We start from the raw sequence: 15,970 nt of genomic DNA on the forward strand, positions 1-15,970 counted from the left end.
TCTGTAACAAAAACAACTCTCTCACTCTTCTCTTTACAAAACTTTTCAACACTTTTTCACAAGCAATCTCTCAGAGAGAAAAAATATTAAAAAAAAAAACACAAAAAATCCAAAGTTTTCATTGTTCAATCCAAATCCAATATTCTTTTTCATTCTCTTCACCCTTTTGAAACTCCTTTTCCTCATTCCTCATTGATTCTTCAAAGTTTCAACCTTGATCTTCATCACCCAATTTCCTAGCTTCTTTCATTCAGATTTTAGGGTTTTCACTGTAAAAGGGTCACCTTCAAGTTCATATTTTTTACAGGTTTTTGTTCCTTTTTTGAAGTGATTTATCTTAAACAGGTAAAAGGGTCAAGGATTATAGTGTTAGATTTTTCAGTAGGGTCGTTGAAAAAGTAGAGGAATCAGTATGACATTGTGTTTTGTGAAAAAGGGATGGTTTTTAGCTTTGTGTTGTTTGGTTTTTAGGCTTTTATGAATAGTGGTTGCTTTTTTGGAAGCTTATTTCGGAAGCAATTAATTTACTTCACTTTTGAATGTGAGAGTATTTAGTGGTATCATGGACTCACACAATGTTCTCTTTTGATCCATTTTACCTCTTTCTCTCTTTTTTGGATTTTTGAGTCATTTTTACTTGTGAAATCCGTGAATTTGGAGTCTTTTATTTATGGTGTTGGAGTAGGTAGTTTTATTAATTTTAGTGAAATTTGTTGTAGATCAAGGTTATTTATTTGATGGGTAGCATTGATGATTTAGCATCACAAAAGGGTCATTGGATTTATGGCGATGGTTATCAATAGCTTTTGATGATGTTTTAGTTTTAGCCTTAGTAGTGAGGTTTCACTTTCATCAAGTTTGTAAGTGGAATCTGTAGAGGTCATGGTGATGGAAGATATAGGGTTGTTCAATCAAGTTTGGGGATGGCTTCGGTCACGAAAAGATGCCTGTTGGCGTGCTCGAACTGTGGTGGTTTGTTGTAGAGACAAAACTGCGATGTTTATTGAACGGCATTGGCCGATGGTGTGTAGGGGTTGCTCGAAATTGGGGAGCTTACTTAAGTTATCATTGATTTTTTGGAAGGACTCTGCTGTAAGGGGGTTTCAGTCTTTCATTAAGTTTGGTTCAGTGATGCTCTTGCTTATAATGTGGAGCTGCTTTCTTAGTCTGACTTCGATGTATTGCTTGGTTTACGTGCTTGTTAGTATGGTAAGTATTCATTTTCAACCTGTCTGAATTTCTGTTCTTGCTTTGTTTATGATCTCTGTTCTTAATGCTTATATTCCATTTATGAATTTTCAGTAAAACTGCGGTTTTAGAATAGTAGCTTTAAGCTTATCATTTAATGGTTTGATGCCATTTTACAATTACCTTATTAGTCATTCTAGAATATAAAGTGGTACATGAAGAATACTATCAGCCTTTGACTTTTTGTCTCAAAATGGAAATACATTATATAAATTTTATGTAGAGGCAAGTTTTAAGCAATAAAATTGATGCAAAAATTTATGAAAATAAGACTCTGCCATTCAAAATTTGGGAGAGTAATGGATGGTGTTAAGTTGTTAATTAGTGTCATCTGTAGCAAAGTTAGCTTCAGGTGGTTATTTTGATGTTAATGTCATTGAGTTCTAATTTTATTCAGTTGCAACGATTTTAATTTATTTCTGCGAAAAATGCATGTTTTTTTTCTTTTTCCGGAAAGGGCTTCAGGTTTATTCTCAGTTATTTCCATTTAGGGGTTGATTTACTTATTTTGGCATTTTATAATTTGTATAGTCTTGTAATTATCCTAATTTGAGTTCAAAATATCGTGATAGATTTTTATTTATAGATTATAGATATGTCTGCTTTAGTTTAATACAGCAACAAATAATTTTGCTAAGAATACATTGCTTCTCACAGTTCAATTGAATGCTTCAGGTTACTGCTGGGGTTGCTGTCCAATACTTGGGTTATACTCCTGGGCTTTTTATCGTAGGGCTTTTTGCTATCCTTATTTTGTGGATGTATGCCAATTTTCTGATCACAGGATTATTACTCATAGTTGGAGGTATGATGCTTTTATTGTTGTTTGGGTTTCTAGACATGTTCTCTTTTAGTGACCATAAAAGAAGAGAGGATATGCCTATTGTATTACCGTCTTTTGTATTGTATACACTCCACTATCAAAATTGTGAGGCACATCGTAAGATCACAATTTTACGAGTTTTTGCCTCTGAACCGTGTTGGATTTCCTTTCTGTTGCATGATTATTTGGGCTGAGCCCATTTTCAATTTTTTATGCTTTTGGATAGTTGTAACCAGTTCAGATTAGTTTTGATTTGTATTTTAAGCAGGATCATATGATCTGTGATACAGTTCTTAAGTTACAAGCTTTCCTCCTCACTCCTAGGTAGGATTTTTACTTTTTACTATCTTAAGATCCGTGCTACAGTCTCGAGTTACAGTCTTTCTCTCTTCCCCCCTATCTTAGGTAGGATTTTGAGTTTGACGTCATTGATACAATAAATATGTTTGTACTTTTGATTGTATTGCTACCACTCCATTATATTGGTTGTCGACACTTCTTCATTTGACTATTTTTTCCCAACCAAAGAGGCTTAGCTTCTATTTAATGTATATGACTCTGAAGTTTTTGATTAGTTATAATTCTCATGAATCTTTGTTTATATAATGTTCTATGAGGGCAAAGATGTTTCTATTTTTTTATGTGCTTAGTCGAATACTTATCCATTTTTTCATCCTTGTTAAAAGTTATTATAATAAAGTCATTGGGATTTTATCTTGAGTATATGGGCTCAGCCCATATGTCTTTCTTGTGTACTACACTCTTAACCTATTTTTTATGATAATTTAAATATGATCACAGTGCATCCCATTACAGTGTTCTCACATCCCTTTCTATGCTCATTATCTCTTCCTACAATCCTGAAATTTTGTTTGTCAATCACAAATGCAGGTTGCTTGTTCTCCCTAAATCGTGCACGCGTAGTGGTATTAATTGGAACTGCATATGCTATGTACTCTGTTCAAGTAAAAGTGGGATGGCTTGGCGTTTTCCTTGCCATAAACCTTGCATTTCTTTCAAATGACATTTTGAATTTTCTGCTTCAATGGTTTGATAATGTGAGTGAAAGTTCACATCCTGAAGAGCAGAAGCAATCTGAGACAGTTATGGAAGACGACTTCGCTGAAGAGTGTGAATATCCTATCCCGCCGGTTGAATCTGAGAATTTGCATTCGTGCAAATCATCCAGTAAACCACCTGCTGTCACCACATCAGTTGTTGATAAGCAGAAAGAAGTTTTGGTTAACAAAGTTGTAAAAGAGCAAACAAATTCAATTGATGAAATGAGAAGGATATTGAAGAGTCTTAATCATTATGATGCCCTTGGATTTAGCCGCCACAAAAAGATTGATGCAGCAGTTTTGAAAAAGGAATACCGGAAAAAGGTATTTGTTAAGTTTTTCTTTTGCTGTCCTCTATTTTTGTTTTGCTTCGTTGTTATCAAAATAGCTTCATTGTTATCAAAATATGCATTCAGTTTCATGCTGTTGTAAATTTGTTTAAGCATCAGTAGTACCACCTTACAATGTTGTGCTATCAAATTTTGACCTATGGTATAGTGTGGTATTTACTAGCCGACTTAATGGGTGTTGTCTGGTTTATTTTCTGTTCTCATTTTCATTTTAACTAATAATAAGTTCAAAAATGACATATCGTATCTAAACTTTGTTTTCTATATTTCTCATTTCCTTCTTAAAAACTTGAACAGTAAAGAAAACAAGATGATATTTTTTGTAATTAGTAGTTAAAAACTTTTTGATTACAATTATAACAGAAATCAAGACAATAACCAGTTTGTTATCTTTCATCATGTAGGCTATGCTCGTGCATCCTGATAAAAATATGGGCAGTTCTATGTCAAGTGAGTCATTCAAGAAACTTCAATGTGCATATGAGGTAAGTTTTGTCTAAAAGCTGCAGAGGCTATCTTATAATTGATATATAGGCATTTAATGCATATTTATTTGATATTATAATATCTAAAACATAAAATATTTTTTGATTGCACTGGTTTCCTCTTTAACAAGTATGAAACTTCCAGGTTCTTTCTGACTCTGTGAAGAAGCGAGACTATGATGAACAATTAAGAAAAGAAGAATCCATGGCTAAAAGTGTGTGCCAGAAATCCCACAGCAGTTCACATCAGGTAAATCTGACAATATTCTTGTAAACGACTGACATATTCTACTAGAATTCTATGTCCACGAGTTTGAAGAATCATAAGTTTCTTCCAAATATATAATCTATTAGGAGTTCAGAAATATGATTCTTTATCACATTCACAATATCCATATCCGTTCATTACAATGCAAAAGAATTTTCCCTTCATTTACCTTCCGAACAATTAAAGAAAAAAAGGTACTCTATTGCAGGATAATACTGAATATCGTTCCGAAGAATCCAGACGGATACAGTGCACAAAGTGCGGTAATTCACATGTTTGGGTATGCACTAACAGGAGCAAGGCCAAAGCAAGATGGTGTCAGGTCCGATTTCGTTCATTAACATTCTGATTATTGAATTCATTCCTTCTTTCTCTTAATTTCATGCTTACTGTATCTTAATCCTGAATTTACATCTTCTCTGGAAGCAGGATTGCTGTCAGTTTCATCAAGCAAAGGATGGAGATGGATGGGTTGAATATAAGGGATCTTTGGTTTTTGACAGGCCTCAAAAAGTATATTCTTAGCAAATAATTTTCTCAACTTCATCTCATTGTTTGTATTTAGTTTCTGAACTTTGATCTTGTCTTCATAGGTCGAGATTCCGCGTGCTTTTGTTTGTGCGGAGAGCAAAATATTTGATGTATCAGAATGGGCTATATGTCAGGTCAGTGTACTCTACAAGCAATATTTTTGGTACACATAATTCATCTTGACCTGATCAGTGTTGTCAAATAGCGGCTATAGCAGTGTTACAACGTAGCGGAATTTGAACAAATTGATATTGTTCTGCGATACGCTATTTTGTACAAAGTATTGTCTAATAGCGGCTATATAAACGCTATAGTGCTGTAGCGCGCAGTGGAATTTGAACAAACCGCTATTTCCCACGATCCGCGATTGACAACACTGGACCTGATTTGGTACTCAGTCTACTCCAGAGACAGTGTTCCATTTGATTGGATTTGCATTGATATAGTAGTTTGTTTATAGGTGAATGTGCTCCACTTTCTGTACCTGACAACTTACTTTATTTCATGCAGGGAATGGCTTGTAGGCCTAACACCCACCGACCGAGCTTCCATGTAAACATGGTTGGCTTGGAGAAAAGCCATTCCTGTAACTCAAGTAGATTCCCATGGGATTTGGACGCCGAAATGATGATGGATGAAGACGAAGAGGCATTTGACCTGTGGCTTCAACAGGCTTTAGCATCTGGTCTCTTTTGCGAGTCCTCAAAACGCAGGAAGAGTTGGAGTCCATTCAAATTACCTCAAAAGAAAGGGAAAAAGCAATGGCGAAGAACGTCTTGCTGAAAAGCTCAATAGGGAAAATTCATAGTTCATTTGCCTACATCCCTAAGGGATTGGATGGAGTAAACATTTTGTTTAAGAAAATCGAAATGGATTACTGAGATCAAAACTAGAAGGAATTGCTAGCAACACTCAGAACAAGATGAGTCATGAGAGCATTGTGGTGAATTATAAGAGCCAAGGTTGCCAATTTTCTTTACCACATTTCATATCCATAAAATATATGTACACTAAGGTATCAAAAGTGCAAAAACCTAGGTTTATAGGAGTTACTCACATTGATCATTAAGGTTTTCAGAACTGAGCATGAGTCGGTTGACAATGATATGTATCCTTAAAGTATCTCTGTTCTTATATTAGGAATTAGAAAGTGCTCTTTTCAATGGATACTAAGGATTTCTTTTGGTACTTTTGTATATACATGCTAATAAAAAAAATCTCATTTGACTTCAAATTTGATCACCAGCATTCATTTTAGAGTTATGTTACATCCACGAATTTTTTTACTTTTCATTCAAACTCCTTTTATTTATTTGAGTCACATCTTTGTCTATGCTTGGTTCACATCAGAGGAATAGCTTCTCTATATGCCTTCCAAATTCTGGTCCTTTGGACCTAAAAGAAGAGGGCTCTTTACATGTAAAAAAATTGTTGATTTAATTTATATTTTTCAATTAGTTATTTATTTATTTTTTTACGAATTAATTATTTGTTAATTGTTCAAGCAAAATTACATTTTTAGTCTCTTAATTTAATTTCAGGTAACAATTTAGTCCTTTATCTTTTTTTTAGGAGTATAAAAATGATGATGTGGCAGAAGGACTAAATCAAAAAATGTTTACAATCTTAAAGAACTTATGTGTGACCAAAATAATTTAAAGGACTAATATGTTACAAACGTCAAACTTAAAGGAATTATGTGAGGCCAAAATAACTTAAATGACCAATTTATTACAAACCTCAAACTTAAAGAACTCACGGTGTAATTTAGCCTAATTTGTTACTTGATGTAGTATAAATAAATAAAAGAGTAAGAGAATGAACATTCACAGTTTTGGATTTGATTTGAAATGCGAGAGAGAAACCCTTTTGTGAAGAGAGCAAGCGGCGCCTCCGCCAAACCACCGAAAAACCCTTCTTTGATCCGCCCATTTTGGTATCTTCACGCGGATTAGATTTTCATGTGACAATGGAGATGAACAGTAACCGCCGAACCATTTCACCATCTAAATCAAATCTTGAAGCAAATCAAAGCTTTGATTGTAGCTTTCGATCGTCAATCAAAGTTGTGGTTTCCTTTGTTGTTGATTATATTCAAGATTTTCCTTCAAGTCAGGAGGACTTTGGTAGATCTATGATGGTAACAAACCTTAATTTGTCGAACTTTACCTCAAATGTAATTCGCGACATACAAGTTTTAGGGCTAGTTCCTAATGATGCCCAACAAGTTACAAAATTATTGAGTGAATCTTGGTCTAAAATGGCTCAAAATGATGAGATGTTGATTTGGTGTGTTCAGGTATGCTCTATTTACACAAGGCTCCATTTATTCCATTTAAGGTACGGACGTAAGACATATGGCAGAAATTAATCCAAGGGCTGAGTTTTTATTTATAATATAAGCATTACTGTATTTAATAAAATAGAAAAACTAATCAGTCAAGCATTACTTTCTTCCTCTGACTGTCGTTGCAGTACCTCCAGCCCATCGCCATCCCACTCCGTCAAGCACAAAATCGCTTCTCTCCCCTCTTTCCATCATCAACGCTCATGTCGTTACCCCTATAGTCCCAACACCATCTCGCCGCCGTCCCAAACCATTCCGGCGCCAAAATTGAAACAATAGCACAATTTATGACATAGAGACAATAGCAGTGAAGAAGAAGAGAACGTGAGTTTTGTCAAAAAAAAAAAAAAACGAGAGAATGTGAGGGAAGAGGATGCCTGATTTGTTTCTTTTTAATTGTTTTAAATCTTAACCCTTAATTTTTCCTTTGCCACGTGTGTTGCATCCATGATTGTAAAGGGCCTAAATGGAGCCTTGTGTAAATGGAGCATATTTGGTGGGAATCACAAATCAACCATTTCAACTGATGGTTCTGAGAAAGTCAAAGAGCAGGTTAAAGCAACAAACTGAGGCTAACAAATGATTCAAAAGGTAGGTTAAAGTTGGACAATAGCAAGGCCAACGATCACATTGATTGGTTATATCTAAATGAGGTCATGATTAAAATGGGATTTGCAAGTTGTTGGGTTAGGTGGATTATGATGTGCGTAGAAACAACCGATTAGCCGATTATTCTGTAATTGTTAACAATGAGTCGGTGGGATCTGTATTTTCTAGTAGGGGACTCAGACACGGTGATCTTCTTTCTCCCTATTTGTTTATTTTATGCGCAAAAGGTCTCTCAACTCTTATTCGTCAAGCTGAAATGAGAGAGGGATATTCATGGCATATCTATATGTACTAGTGCTCCTATTATTTCTCATTTGTTATTGGCATACGACCGTTTTTTATTTTTCAGGGCGGAGGAAAGAGAAGCTTTTATGATGAAACACATTCTTGAAACTTATGAGAAAGCTTCTGCCAAGCAATTAGCCTCCCTAAATCTGAAGTTTATTATAGTCGGAGTGTGACCGACCCTACTCAAGACTCTATCACATCCATCCTCGACGTACATGTTGTTACAAATACCGGTAAATTTTTTAGGCTACCATCCATGATTGGTCGAAGTAAAGAAGCAACTTTTACCTTTATTAAGAACCACAATTGGCACAAAATAAAATAAATTTTTTAGACGTAAAAAAACAGTTTTACAGAGCCACATGGCAAACATATTTTTCATTACTTTTTTGACAAAATATTTATAATCTGAATAAATGGTTACATGTAGGTGAAAAGCAAGCAATCCATCCAATTCATCATATACACACTTAATCAAATCACACGCCAAACCCATTCTTTAATTATCCAAACCAAATTAACAAGTAAAAGCATCTTATTTCAATTGTTTATCCGATAACCAATGATAAATTTTATTTTATTTTACCTTAATTAAAATAAAAACTCCTTACACGTAACGTAGGTGTATATATCAGCAATAAATAAATAAATAAAAACGAAACAAATAATTGAATTGAATGCAAGAAAAGGGATTAGGATCTGAGAGACAATTGAAGAGCTGAACTGAACACCGACCGGACGTTCGGTGCTCCGCTCATCACGCTTGTCTCCGGTCAGTTCTTTCTTCAATCTTCTTCTGTGCTTTTCCTTTTCTCAATACCGATTTACCTGCAATTTTTTTTGTTGAGCTTTCAATAATCTATGTTTTTTTTTTTCTATGCAAACAATAATTCTAACTAACTCTGCAATCATTTTTAATGCTCAGATGTGTGTTCTTCTGTTTTTGACTTTTTTTTTTGTTTGTTCAATTAGCTTTGTAGCACCGACACCTCTGATCAAAACCGTTACGTTCAATTAATTCATTTTTCTTAAATTATTACTACCGGTGTCACTGTCGTGTTCGGTGTCCATCTCAGTGTTTCATAGCCAATTATTTTTTGACATATTGGAAGACCACACAATCATGTTCTTCTTCTTTATCCTTGCTTGATTGTAAATTTGTAATAGTAGCTAGCATTTTTCAAAAGTATAATTGAGTTTGAAGTTAAGTGATTTACACTTTTTTAAATACTCTAAAAGAAGCTTTGATGTAAAACTTCGCGTAAAGTTGTTGTTGATCTAATACAAAAGCTACTTTTTATCACCTCTACTCATTAATCAATCATTTGTATTTTCTACTACAATAATGCTTGACAGGAATAATCACTTCTCATAGTTTCAATCGTTATACCGAACATAGACTAAGTAGATCACTTGTAACTTGGATAACATTTCTTTGAGGTAGCATTGTTCATTGGAATGTCTTTTACTTTTGATTAGGATAGTTTTTTTTTTTTTTTTTTGTCTTGACACGGAGACGTAAAGTTTGGTAAAATGAAATATTAGCATGTTCTTTAAGCTTTCATTAGACAAAATTTCACGTTTGGGGGTACTTTTGCTTGAATCTAGAATTTACAGCATCCACTAAATTTTGAGTAATCTCAATCTGGATATCAGTGGTAGCAAGAAAAACTTCAAATTAGAAGAGCATTGGAATGCATTTTTTATTTCCCATTTGCTTACACTGGAATCTCAAACAAAAAACTGTAATTTGCACTTTTGCAGTTTTTCAGTATACTTGGATTGATTTCTCTTATTTCTTTTTCTTTATATTGCATGATTACATTTATATGACGGCACAATATTATTTTCTTAGAAAGATTTATGTCCAATTGATCTCAATGTAAGTAGTACAAGTTGATTCAATAAATTTTTCAGCTGTAGTTTATGTTGCCTCTCTTTTACCCTGCAAACCAAAATTCCAATTACATGTTTAAGGGCATGAATGGGTTTACAGAATTTGTGCAGTATAACCGGTATAGTTGCAAAGTTTTTAGGATTTAGAATTTGTTTGAGCGTATGTGTTTGTTGTATTGTCAGTGCAGGTCTTTCTATTTGTTTAGATGTGTGGTTTCTTCATCTTACATGTATCAAATTGTATTCATTGCTAGATTTTGATGTTTTCCTTACTTTTGAGTTCTAAAGTGCGTTCTAAAATCTAATTATTGCTAGATTCTATAACTCATTCACGAATGCTGTAGTTTCTGTAGTTGAGAATTATCTGCTTAGTGGTTATGTTAGTTTCCAGGGAGCGAACTTCAAATGTTCTGCTTATATCTCCTTCAGTGTCGCTTAACTTACCACCGACCGACCTACCTACTTGAGAATTTTCTGCTAACATGGCCTGTTGTTGCATCTGCAGTATTTTACGCTCTAAAGGATCACATGTCAAACATAGAGGATAGCAAAGACATTGGACAGATGGATGTGGATGCATCTGATGGGTCAGTTAACATGCCGTCACCCCAAAAGCAGGTTATTTTCATATCTTGCTTTCTTGCATGTTTAAATTAAAGTTAAATTGACTTCAGATTAGGTATTCTCTTTACTATGGAGCTGTTACTTCCAAATGAATTTCTTTATTTTTTGTCTCATGAGTTTATAAACCTTGTAGGAGGAAACTTTAAAGAAAAAATATGGAGGAATTGTACCCAAAAAGCCACCACTTATTTCTAAGGTACACCACCGTACACGCATGCTGATTTCTGTGTGTTCATTTGTTTGTAACGAAGTTTATGAAATCAAGACGGTCAATGCAATGCCCACGTGAATATTTGGTGATAGAAGTGCTCATTTGATTTCTCATTTGACATTTAAATTTTGTGCCAGGACCATGAGCGTGCTTACTTCGATTCTGCGGATTGGGCATTGGGAAAGGTACTTCTGGAAAACACACATTCACAATAGTTGCTAATATAGTTATATTGAATTGAACCAATGTTGTTAAATAGCGTCTATAGTGATGCTATAGCCTAGTGGAATTTGAACAAATCACTATTGTTCAATGTTACAGTATTTATTACCAAATGCTGTCAAATAACGGTTGTAGCGCCGCTATAGTACTTTCGCATAGAGGAATTTAAATAAACCGCTATTTTCCATGATCTGCAATTGACAATACTGTTGAACTATCTCACACTCTTTTTCTATCCTCATGTGAAACAGCAAGGTGGTAGTAAGCCTAAGGGACCACTTGAGGCTCTTCGGCCTAAACTACAGGTATTTAATTTAATCAACATCCCAACATCTGATTTATATATGGCAACATACTTTCTTTTTGGCTTGATAATAACTGTTCTGCTGGGTGAATTGCTTGTTGCCTGATGGTTCTTGAGTTTTGACAGTTTTTTTAAATAGTTAACTCATAGCTATGTTAGCTTATCTATGGGATAAAGCATACACATAAATTTTCTAATTGTAGCATCATGCATGTGCCTAGTAAAATAGTTTGTGTGGGTTATCTCCGTTTTTCAAAAGAAATGGAGATATTTATTACTACAGTTTTTTGGTGTATAAAGAATATAAGCGGATCTCTATTGTTTTATAATCCCAGTTGGAGTGAAGCTTCCACCGATGGAGTATTTAATATTACAAATTTAATCATTCCATCTAACATTCATAGTTGAACACAATTAAGGGTCTGTTTGTTTGAAGTTTTTGTAGAAAAAGTACTTTTTTCATCAAAAGTAAAATTTCTGATGAATGTGATTGTATTTCAAAAGCTGCAAAAAATAAGTTGTTTTGTAGAGGCTAGGAAGAATTAATTCTGAAACAAGCTATATCATAGAAGTTCTTTCTTTCAAAATTTATCCAAACGTGCCTTAATATAATCACACTCATACCTTCCATTTTATTGTAATGTGCTTGACGAAGTTCTGTTTGGCTCTTTTGTTTTTCAGCCAACACAGCAGCAAACACGTTACCGGAAATCTCCTTACGCTCCTTCCGGTGAAGGTATGTTTGTTTTTTATGGCTAAATTAGAATTTCCCCCATTCTTCTTACTATATAGTCTCTCAGCATCTTCACAATGAACTAACTAAATTCTTCTTTTTATAGAAGGTGGAAGTGTTCCATCTGAGGATGCAGCTTCCAATGAGTAAAAGCAGCAATCAGGCTTTTGATGATGTGCTGATTATTGTTCTGATACCTCATTAGGTATAACTTTTTGTTGTTTTCAACAATAAAGGAAGTTTGTATTCATATTATATTAGCATAAGACAAATTATTTGACCTGCAGTTTTTCTGTAGGGACTTGCTGTGATTTTGATTTGTGTTTTACTCTTCTTCCCCCCTCCCTTCATACCTCTTTATTTCATAGTTTTGAAAAGGAAAAAGAACAATAAGAAATTAATGATGGATAGTGGTCATGGTGTAAAAATAGATTAGGCAAATATTGAACAAGATTAAAACTAAAATACTGTTGATTTGTTTGGTTTCGGATTATATTTTTTGTTTTCACTTTAAATTACAAAAAATGTCACATTGTTTCGCTTTGCTTGTTGTCTTGATAGATTTGTTTATTACATAGTGATGAAAACAATAAAAAGTAATTCTTAATGTTTTCTGGGCAGTTTTTTTAAAACAAAAGACGGGGTTAAATGAATTTTTGTATCATTAAAACTGAAAATTTATAATATTTGGTAAAACCAAGTTTTGATATTTTGAAAGTTGACATCAATATAGTTGATAGAATGTAAAAATCTCATTGTCTCTGTAAGCATAACTCACTTGGTAAGGACATTATGATATGTAGAAACTGGCATTCAAACATTAGATTATTACTTATTCACCTTAAGGGTAAACATTGTTTGACAAAAAAAAAAGGGTTAAATATGTTTTTGGTCCCTATAAATATGTCAGTTTTTCGTTTTAGTCCCTCTAAAATTTTCCTTCAATTTTTAGTCCCTATAAAATTTTCAATCACTACTTTTGGTCCCTATTTTTAATTTTTTTTTTATTTTTTAATAAAATTGTGCAAAATATTCTAAAAAACATTCTTAAAAAAAATTAGAATTTTTTAACAAAGTACAAATTAAATATGAATTTTTAACCGTAAAAATATAAAAATTCATATTAAATTCATTTTTTGTTAAAAATTTTTGTAGTGATTCTTATAATATTTTGAATTTTTCTGAAAAATTTTATTAAAAAATATGAATTCTACATATGAGTTTTCTTTAAAAGAGGGACCAAAAGTGAAAATTAAAAATTTTATAGGGACTAAAAGTTGAAGAAAAATTTTAGAGGACTAAAACGAAAAGTTGACATATTTACAGGGACTAAAAACATATTTAACCCAAAAAAAAATGCATAACTATCTCTAATTTATGTGTATTAAAAAAAGGGTTAAATATGTTTTTGGTCCCTATAAATATACCAACTTTTCGTTTTAGTCCTTTTAAAATTTTCCTTCAACTTTTAGTCCCTATAAAATTTTCAATATTTACTTTTGGTCCCTCGTTTAAAGTAAACTCATATGTAGATTTCATATTTTTAAATAAAATTTTGCAGAAAAAATGTATAATATTACAAGGATCTCTCCCAAAAAAGTTTAAATTTTTTTACCAAAACATGAATTAAATATGAATTTTTATATTTTTGGCGGTAAAAAATTCATATTTAATTCATGTTTTGTTAAAAAATTTTATTTTTTTTTGGAGTGATTTTTACAATATTTCATACATTTTTGCACAATTTCATTAAAAAATGCAAAAATTTACTTAAAAATAGGGACCAAAAGTAGGGATTGAAAATTTTATAGGGACTAAAAGTTGAAGGAAAATTTTAGAGGGACTAAAACGAAAAGTTGGTATATTTATAGGGACCAAAAACATATTTAACCCTTAAAAAAATCACATAATAAAAAAAGGTGAATTCTAGGATGAGGGAGCTATTAAGTTCCTCACCGGTGGACCACTATTAATAGGCATCAGATTAATCAAACTACACACATCTTATTGTACATTATCTACTGTGGGTCACAAATATATTTTTCTCTCATCCTAAAACCAGGTTCTAGGGTGAGGTTGTATTGCCTGGATTAAAAACACAATCCCTGATTTTGCAGGCATTTAGATATTAAAAGGAAATTCAATCACGTATCAATTTCAAAATATTAATTCTTTTGTCTAATTTTTTTAATGCTTTTGGTTGAAATCATCATCTTCAACGTCCATTCCAATTTAGGAGCAACAATGTGAATCTGCAATAAAAATTGAGTTGAGTGCCGCTTTCAAAGGTTCATGGGTTTTGCTAAGAAATATAAGTTATTTGAATTCCCATTAAAAAATGAGTTATTTGAATTCTACACACTGAAAGAAACACATTGAATAAGAAATTAATCAATTTAATTTATTTTACAAGTGAAGTTAAGAAGAATAAAAGGGTATAAGTTTCCCGTTAGATCTTTATAGAATGATTGAGTTATAGAACAACACTCTTTATGTGATATTTGAGGGAGAATGATATATTTAAATTTTGAAAGATAATTCATAAATTCAAATGATATGTATTATTAAGGAATGAACAACAATGGGATTTGAGAAGGTGATAGATAAAAACAAGGAAGACAGCAAAACTGCAAATTAGGGAGGAGAGGAGAAGAAAGAAAAGAGATCAAATACAGGAAGGTGCATGATAAAAATGTGGACTCATTTAATCTAATAGTTGTTAGACATAGTCCACTAGTGAGGGACTTAATTGCTCCCTCACCCTAAAAATATATGGTGGTGGATTCTAGAGTGAGGGCTCTATTAAGTCCTTCACCGATGTACCATTTAAATTGACCGTTAGATGAAAAAAGTGTACATGATATCTTTAGTCACAAATCACACAGGATTATGCTTTTTCTTCTCTCTAGTGCTCCAAACAACCACCACCGATTCCAAATCATCATCTTCTCCCATATCACATAAATTTAATCCTTTCTTCTCTTTCATTTTATGTTCCTTGAAATTGTTGTTTTATGATTCTCAGTTCTGATATTGACTTTTAGAAATCTTAAAAAATGATGATTGAAGACTGGATTCAATAAATTTCATTTTATCACTCTTATTTTTCATTACCCGTCCGTCTTGTACAATAAATTTTGTGAAATTTTCAATCTAAAAATGATTTTGATGTGAAGTTTTGTGACCATGGATACAATAAATTATGTTGATGGTGCTAAGACAATCAAAATCTGTGCTAACCTTTAATATGATTGTTTCTGACATTTTCACTATGAGAGGAATAGGGTGAAAGAGGCATAAAAGATCATTAGAAAAAAAAGTGCAGACTGTGTCCAGCGAAAGAAAAAAGAGAAGGAAGAGTGAGTGGTTGTAAAGCATAATCCTGTGTGGTTTGTGATTACAGATATTATGTACATTTTTTTTCATCCAACGGCCAATTTAAATGGTACATCGGTGAGGGACTTAATAGAGCCCTCACCCTAAAATCCACCTTTCCTTACGTTATTATTTTAAAATTTATTTTAACATACCATAATTTCGACATTATACCAATCTTATATATAATATACCCATACTCGATAATAGTGCACACATGTACATGTAATACATGCAACTTATGGGGAAAAAAATCAAATCATGTATGTCTTGTATAATTGAGTATAATCACAATTTGACAGCAGTGCTAAAAACTACATCATCCATACTATATTGACTGTCACAATAACAAATGTCTCAAATTAATATCAATATTATGTGCATCATTCTCAAGTTTAGAATGAGTGGTTGAAAAATAATGTTTATAAAGTTCCTCTCTCAAGTTTTATGTTTTGTTCAAGACTACTCTCTCAAGTTTATTATATTCCATTATGCATTCATGACAATGATTAGATATCTAATGGTTAATAATAATTGAGTTTTAACTTTGTTACACTATTTATTTATTTGCAACTTTTCTTATGAAATAATCTAA

The 15,970-nt window shown here is 32.7% G+C and overlaps 2 protein-coding genes across 2 annotated transcripts; both read left to right on the plus strand.

Moving 5' to 3' along the window:
- LOC11425452 (uncharacterized) lies at positions 1–6,005 on the plus strand. Its single transcript, XM_003595958.4, has 9 exons — positions 1–1,209; positions 1,924–2,053; positions 2,963–3,456; positions 3,887–3,967; positions 4,113–4,217; positions 4,444–4,557; positions 4,665–4,748; positions 4,829–4,900; positions 5,277–6,005. The coding sequence occupies exons 1-9, from the start codon at positions 883–885 to the stop codon at positions 5,547–5,549; spliced, it is 1,680 nt and encodes a 559-aa protein (XP_003596006.2). The 5' UTR covers positions 1–882; the 3' UTR covers positions 5,550–6,005.
- Positions 6,006–8,627: 2,622 nt separating this feature from the next.
- On the plus strand, positions 8,628–12,350 carry LOC11421947 (uncharacterized). The gene is made up of 7 exons (XM_003595956.4): positions 8,628–8,782; positions 10,412–10,524; positions 10,664–10,726; positions 10,879–10,926; positions 11,215–11,268; positions 11,949–12,003; positions 12,107–12,350. Exons 2-7 carry the CDS (start codon positions 10,435–10,437, stop codon positions 12,148–12,150), a joined length of 354 nt encoding a protein of 117 aa, XP_003596004.1. The 5' UTR covers positions 8,628–8,782; positions 10,412–10,434; the 3' UTR covers positions 12,151–12,350.
- The last annotated feature ends 3,620 nt before the right edge of the window (positions 12,351–15,970 follow it).

The sequence above is a fragment of the Medicago truncatula genome, chromosome 2 (assembly GCF_003473485.1).
Source record: "Medicago truncatula cultivar Jemalong A17 chromosome 2, MtrunA17r5.0-ANR, whole genome shotgun sequence".
In the NCBI taxonomy this organism is placed as follows: domain Eukaryota; kingdom Viridiplantae; phylum Streptophyta; class Magnoliopsida; order Fabales; family Fabaceae; genus Medicago; species Medicago truncatula.

Excerpts from the sequence above, each read along its gene's own strand:
- LOC11421947 (XM_003595956.4), top strand. The coding sequence starts at position 10,435 with ATGTCAAACATAGAGGATAGCAAAGACATTGGACAGATGGATGTGGAT. Across the intron at positions 10,525-10,663 it reads TGCCGTCACCCCAAAAGCAG|GAGGAAACTTTAAAGAAAAA; the intron begins GTTATTTTCATA and ends TAAACCTTGTAG. Across the intron at positions 11,269-11,948 it reads CTCTTCGGCCTAAACTACAG|CCAACACAGCAGCAAACACG; the intron begins GTATTTAATTTA and ends TTTGTTTTTCAG.
- LOC11425452 (XM_003595958.4), top strand. The coding sequence starts at position 883 with ATGGTGATGGAAGATATAGGGTTGTTCAATCAAGTTTGGGGATGGCTT. Across the intron at positions 3,968-4,112 it reads AACTTCAATGTGCATATGAG|GTTCTTTCTGACTCTGTGAA; the intron begins GTAAGTTTTGTC and ends TGAAACTTCCAG. Across the intron at positions 4,558-4,664 it reads CCAAAGCAAGATGGTGTCAG|GATTGCTGTCAGTTTCATCA; the intron begins GTCCGATTTCGT and ends CTCTGGAAGCAG.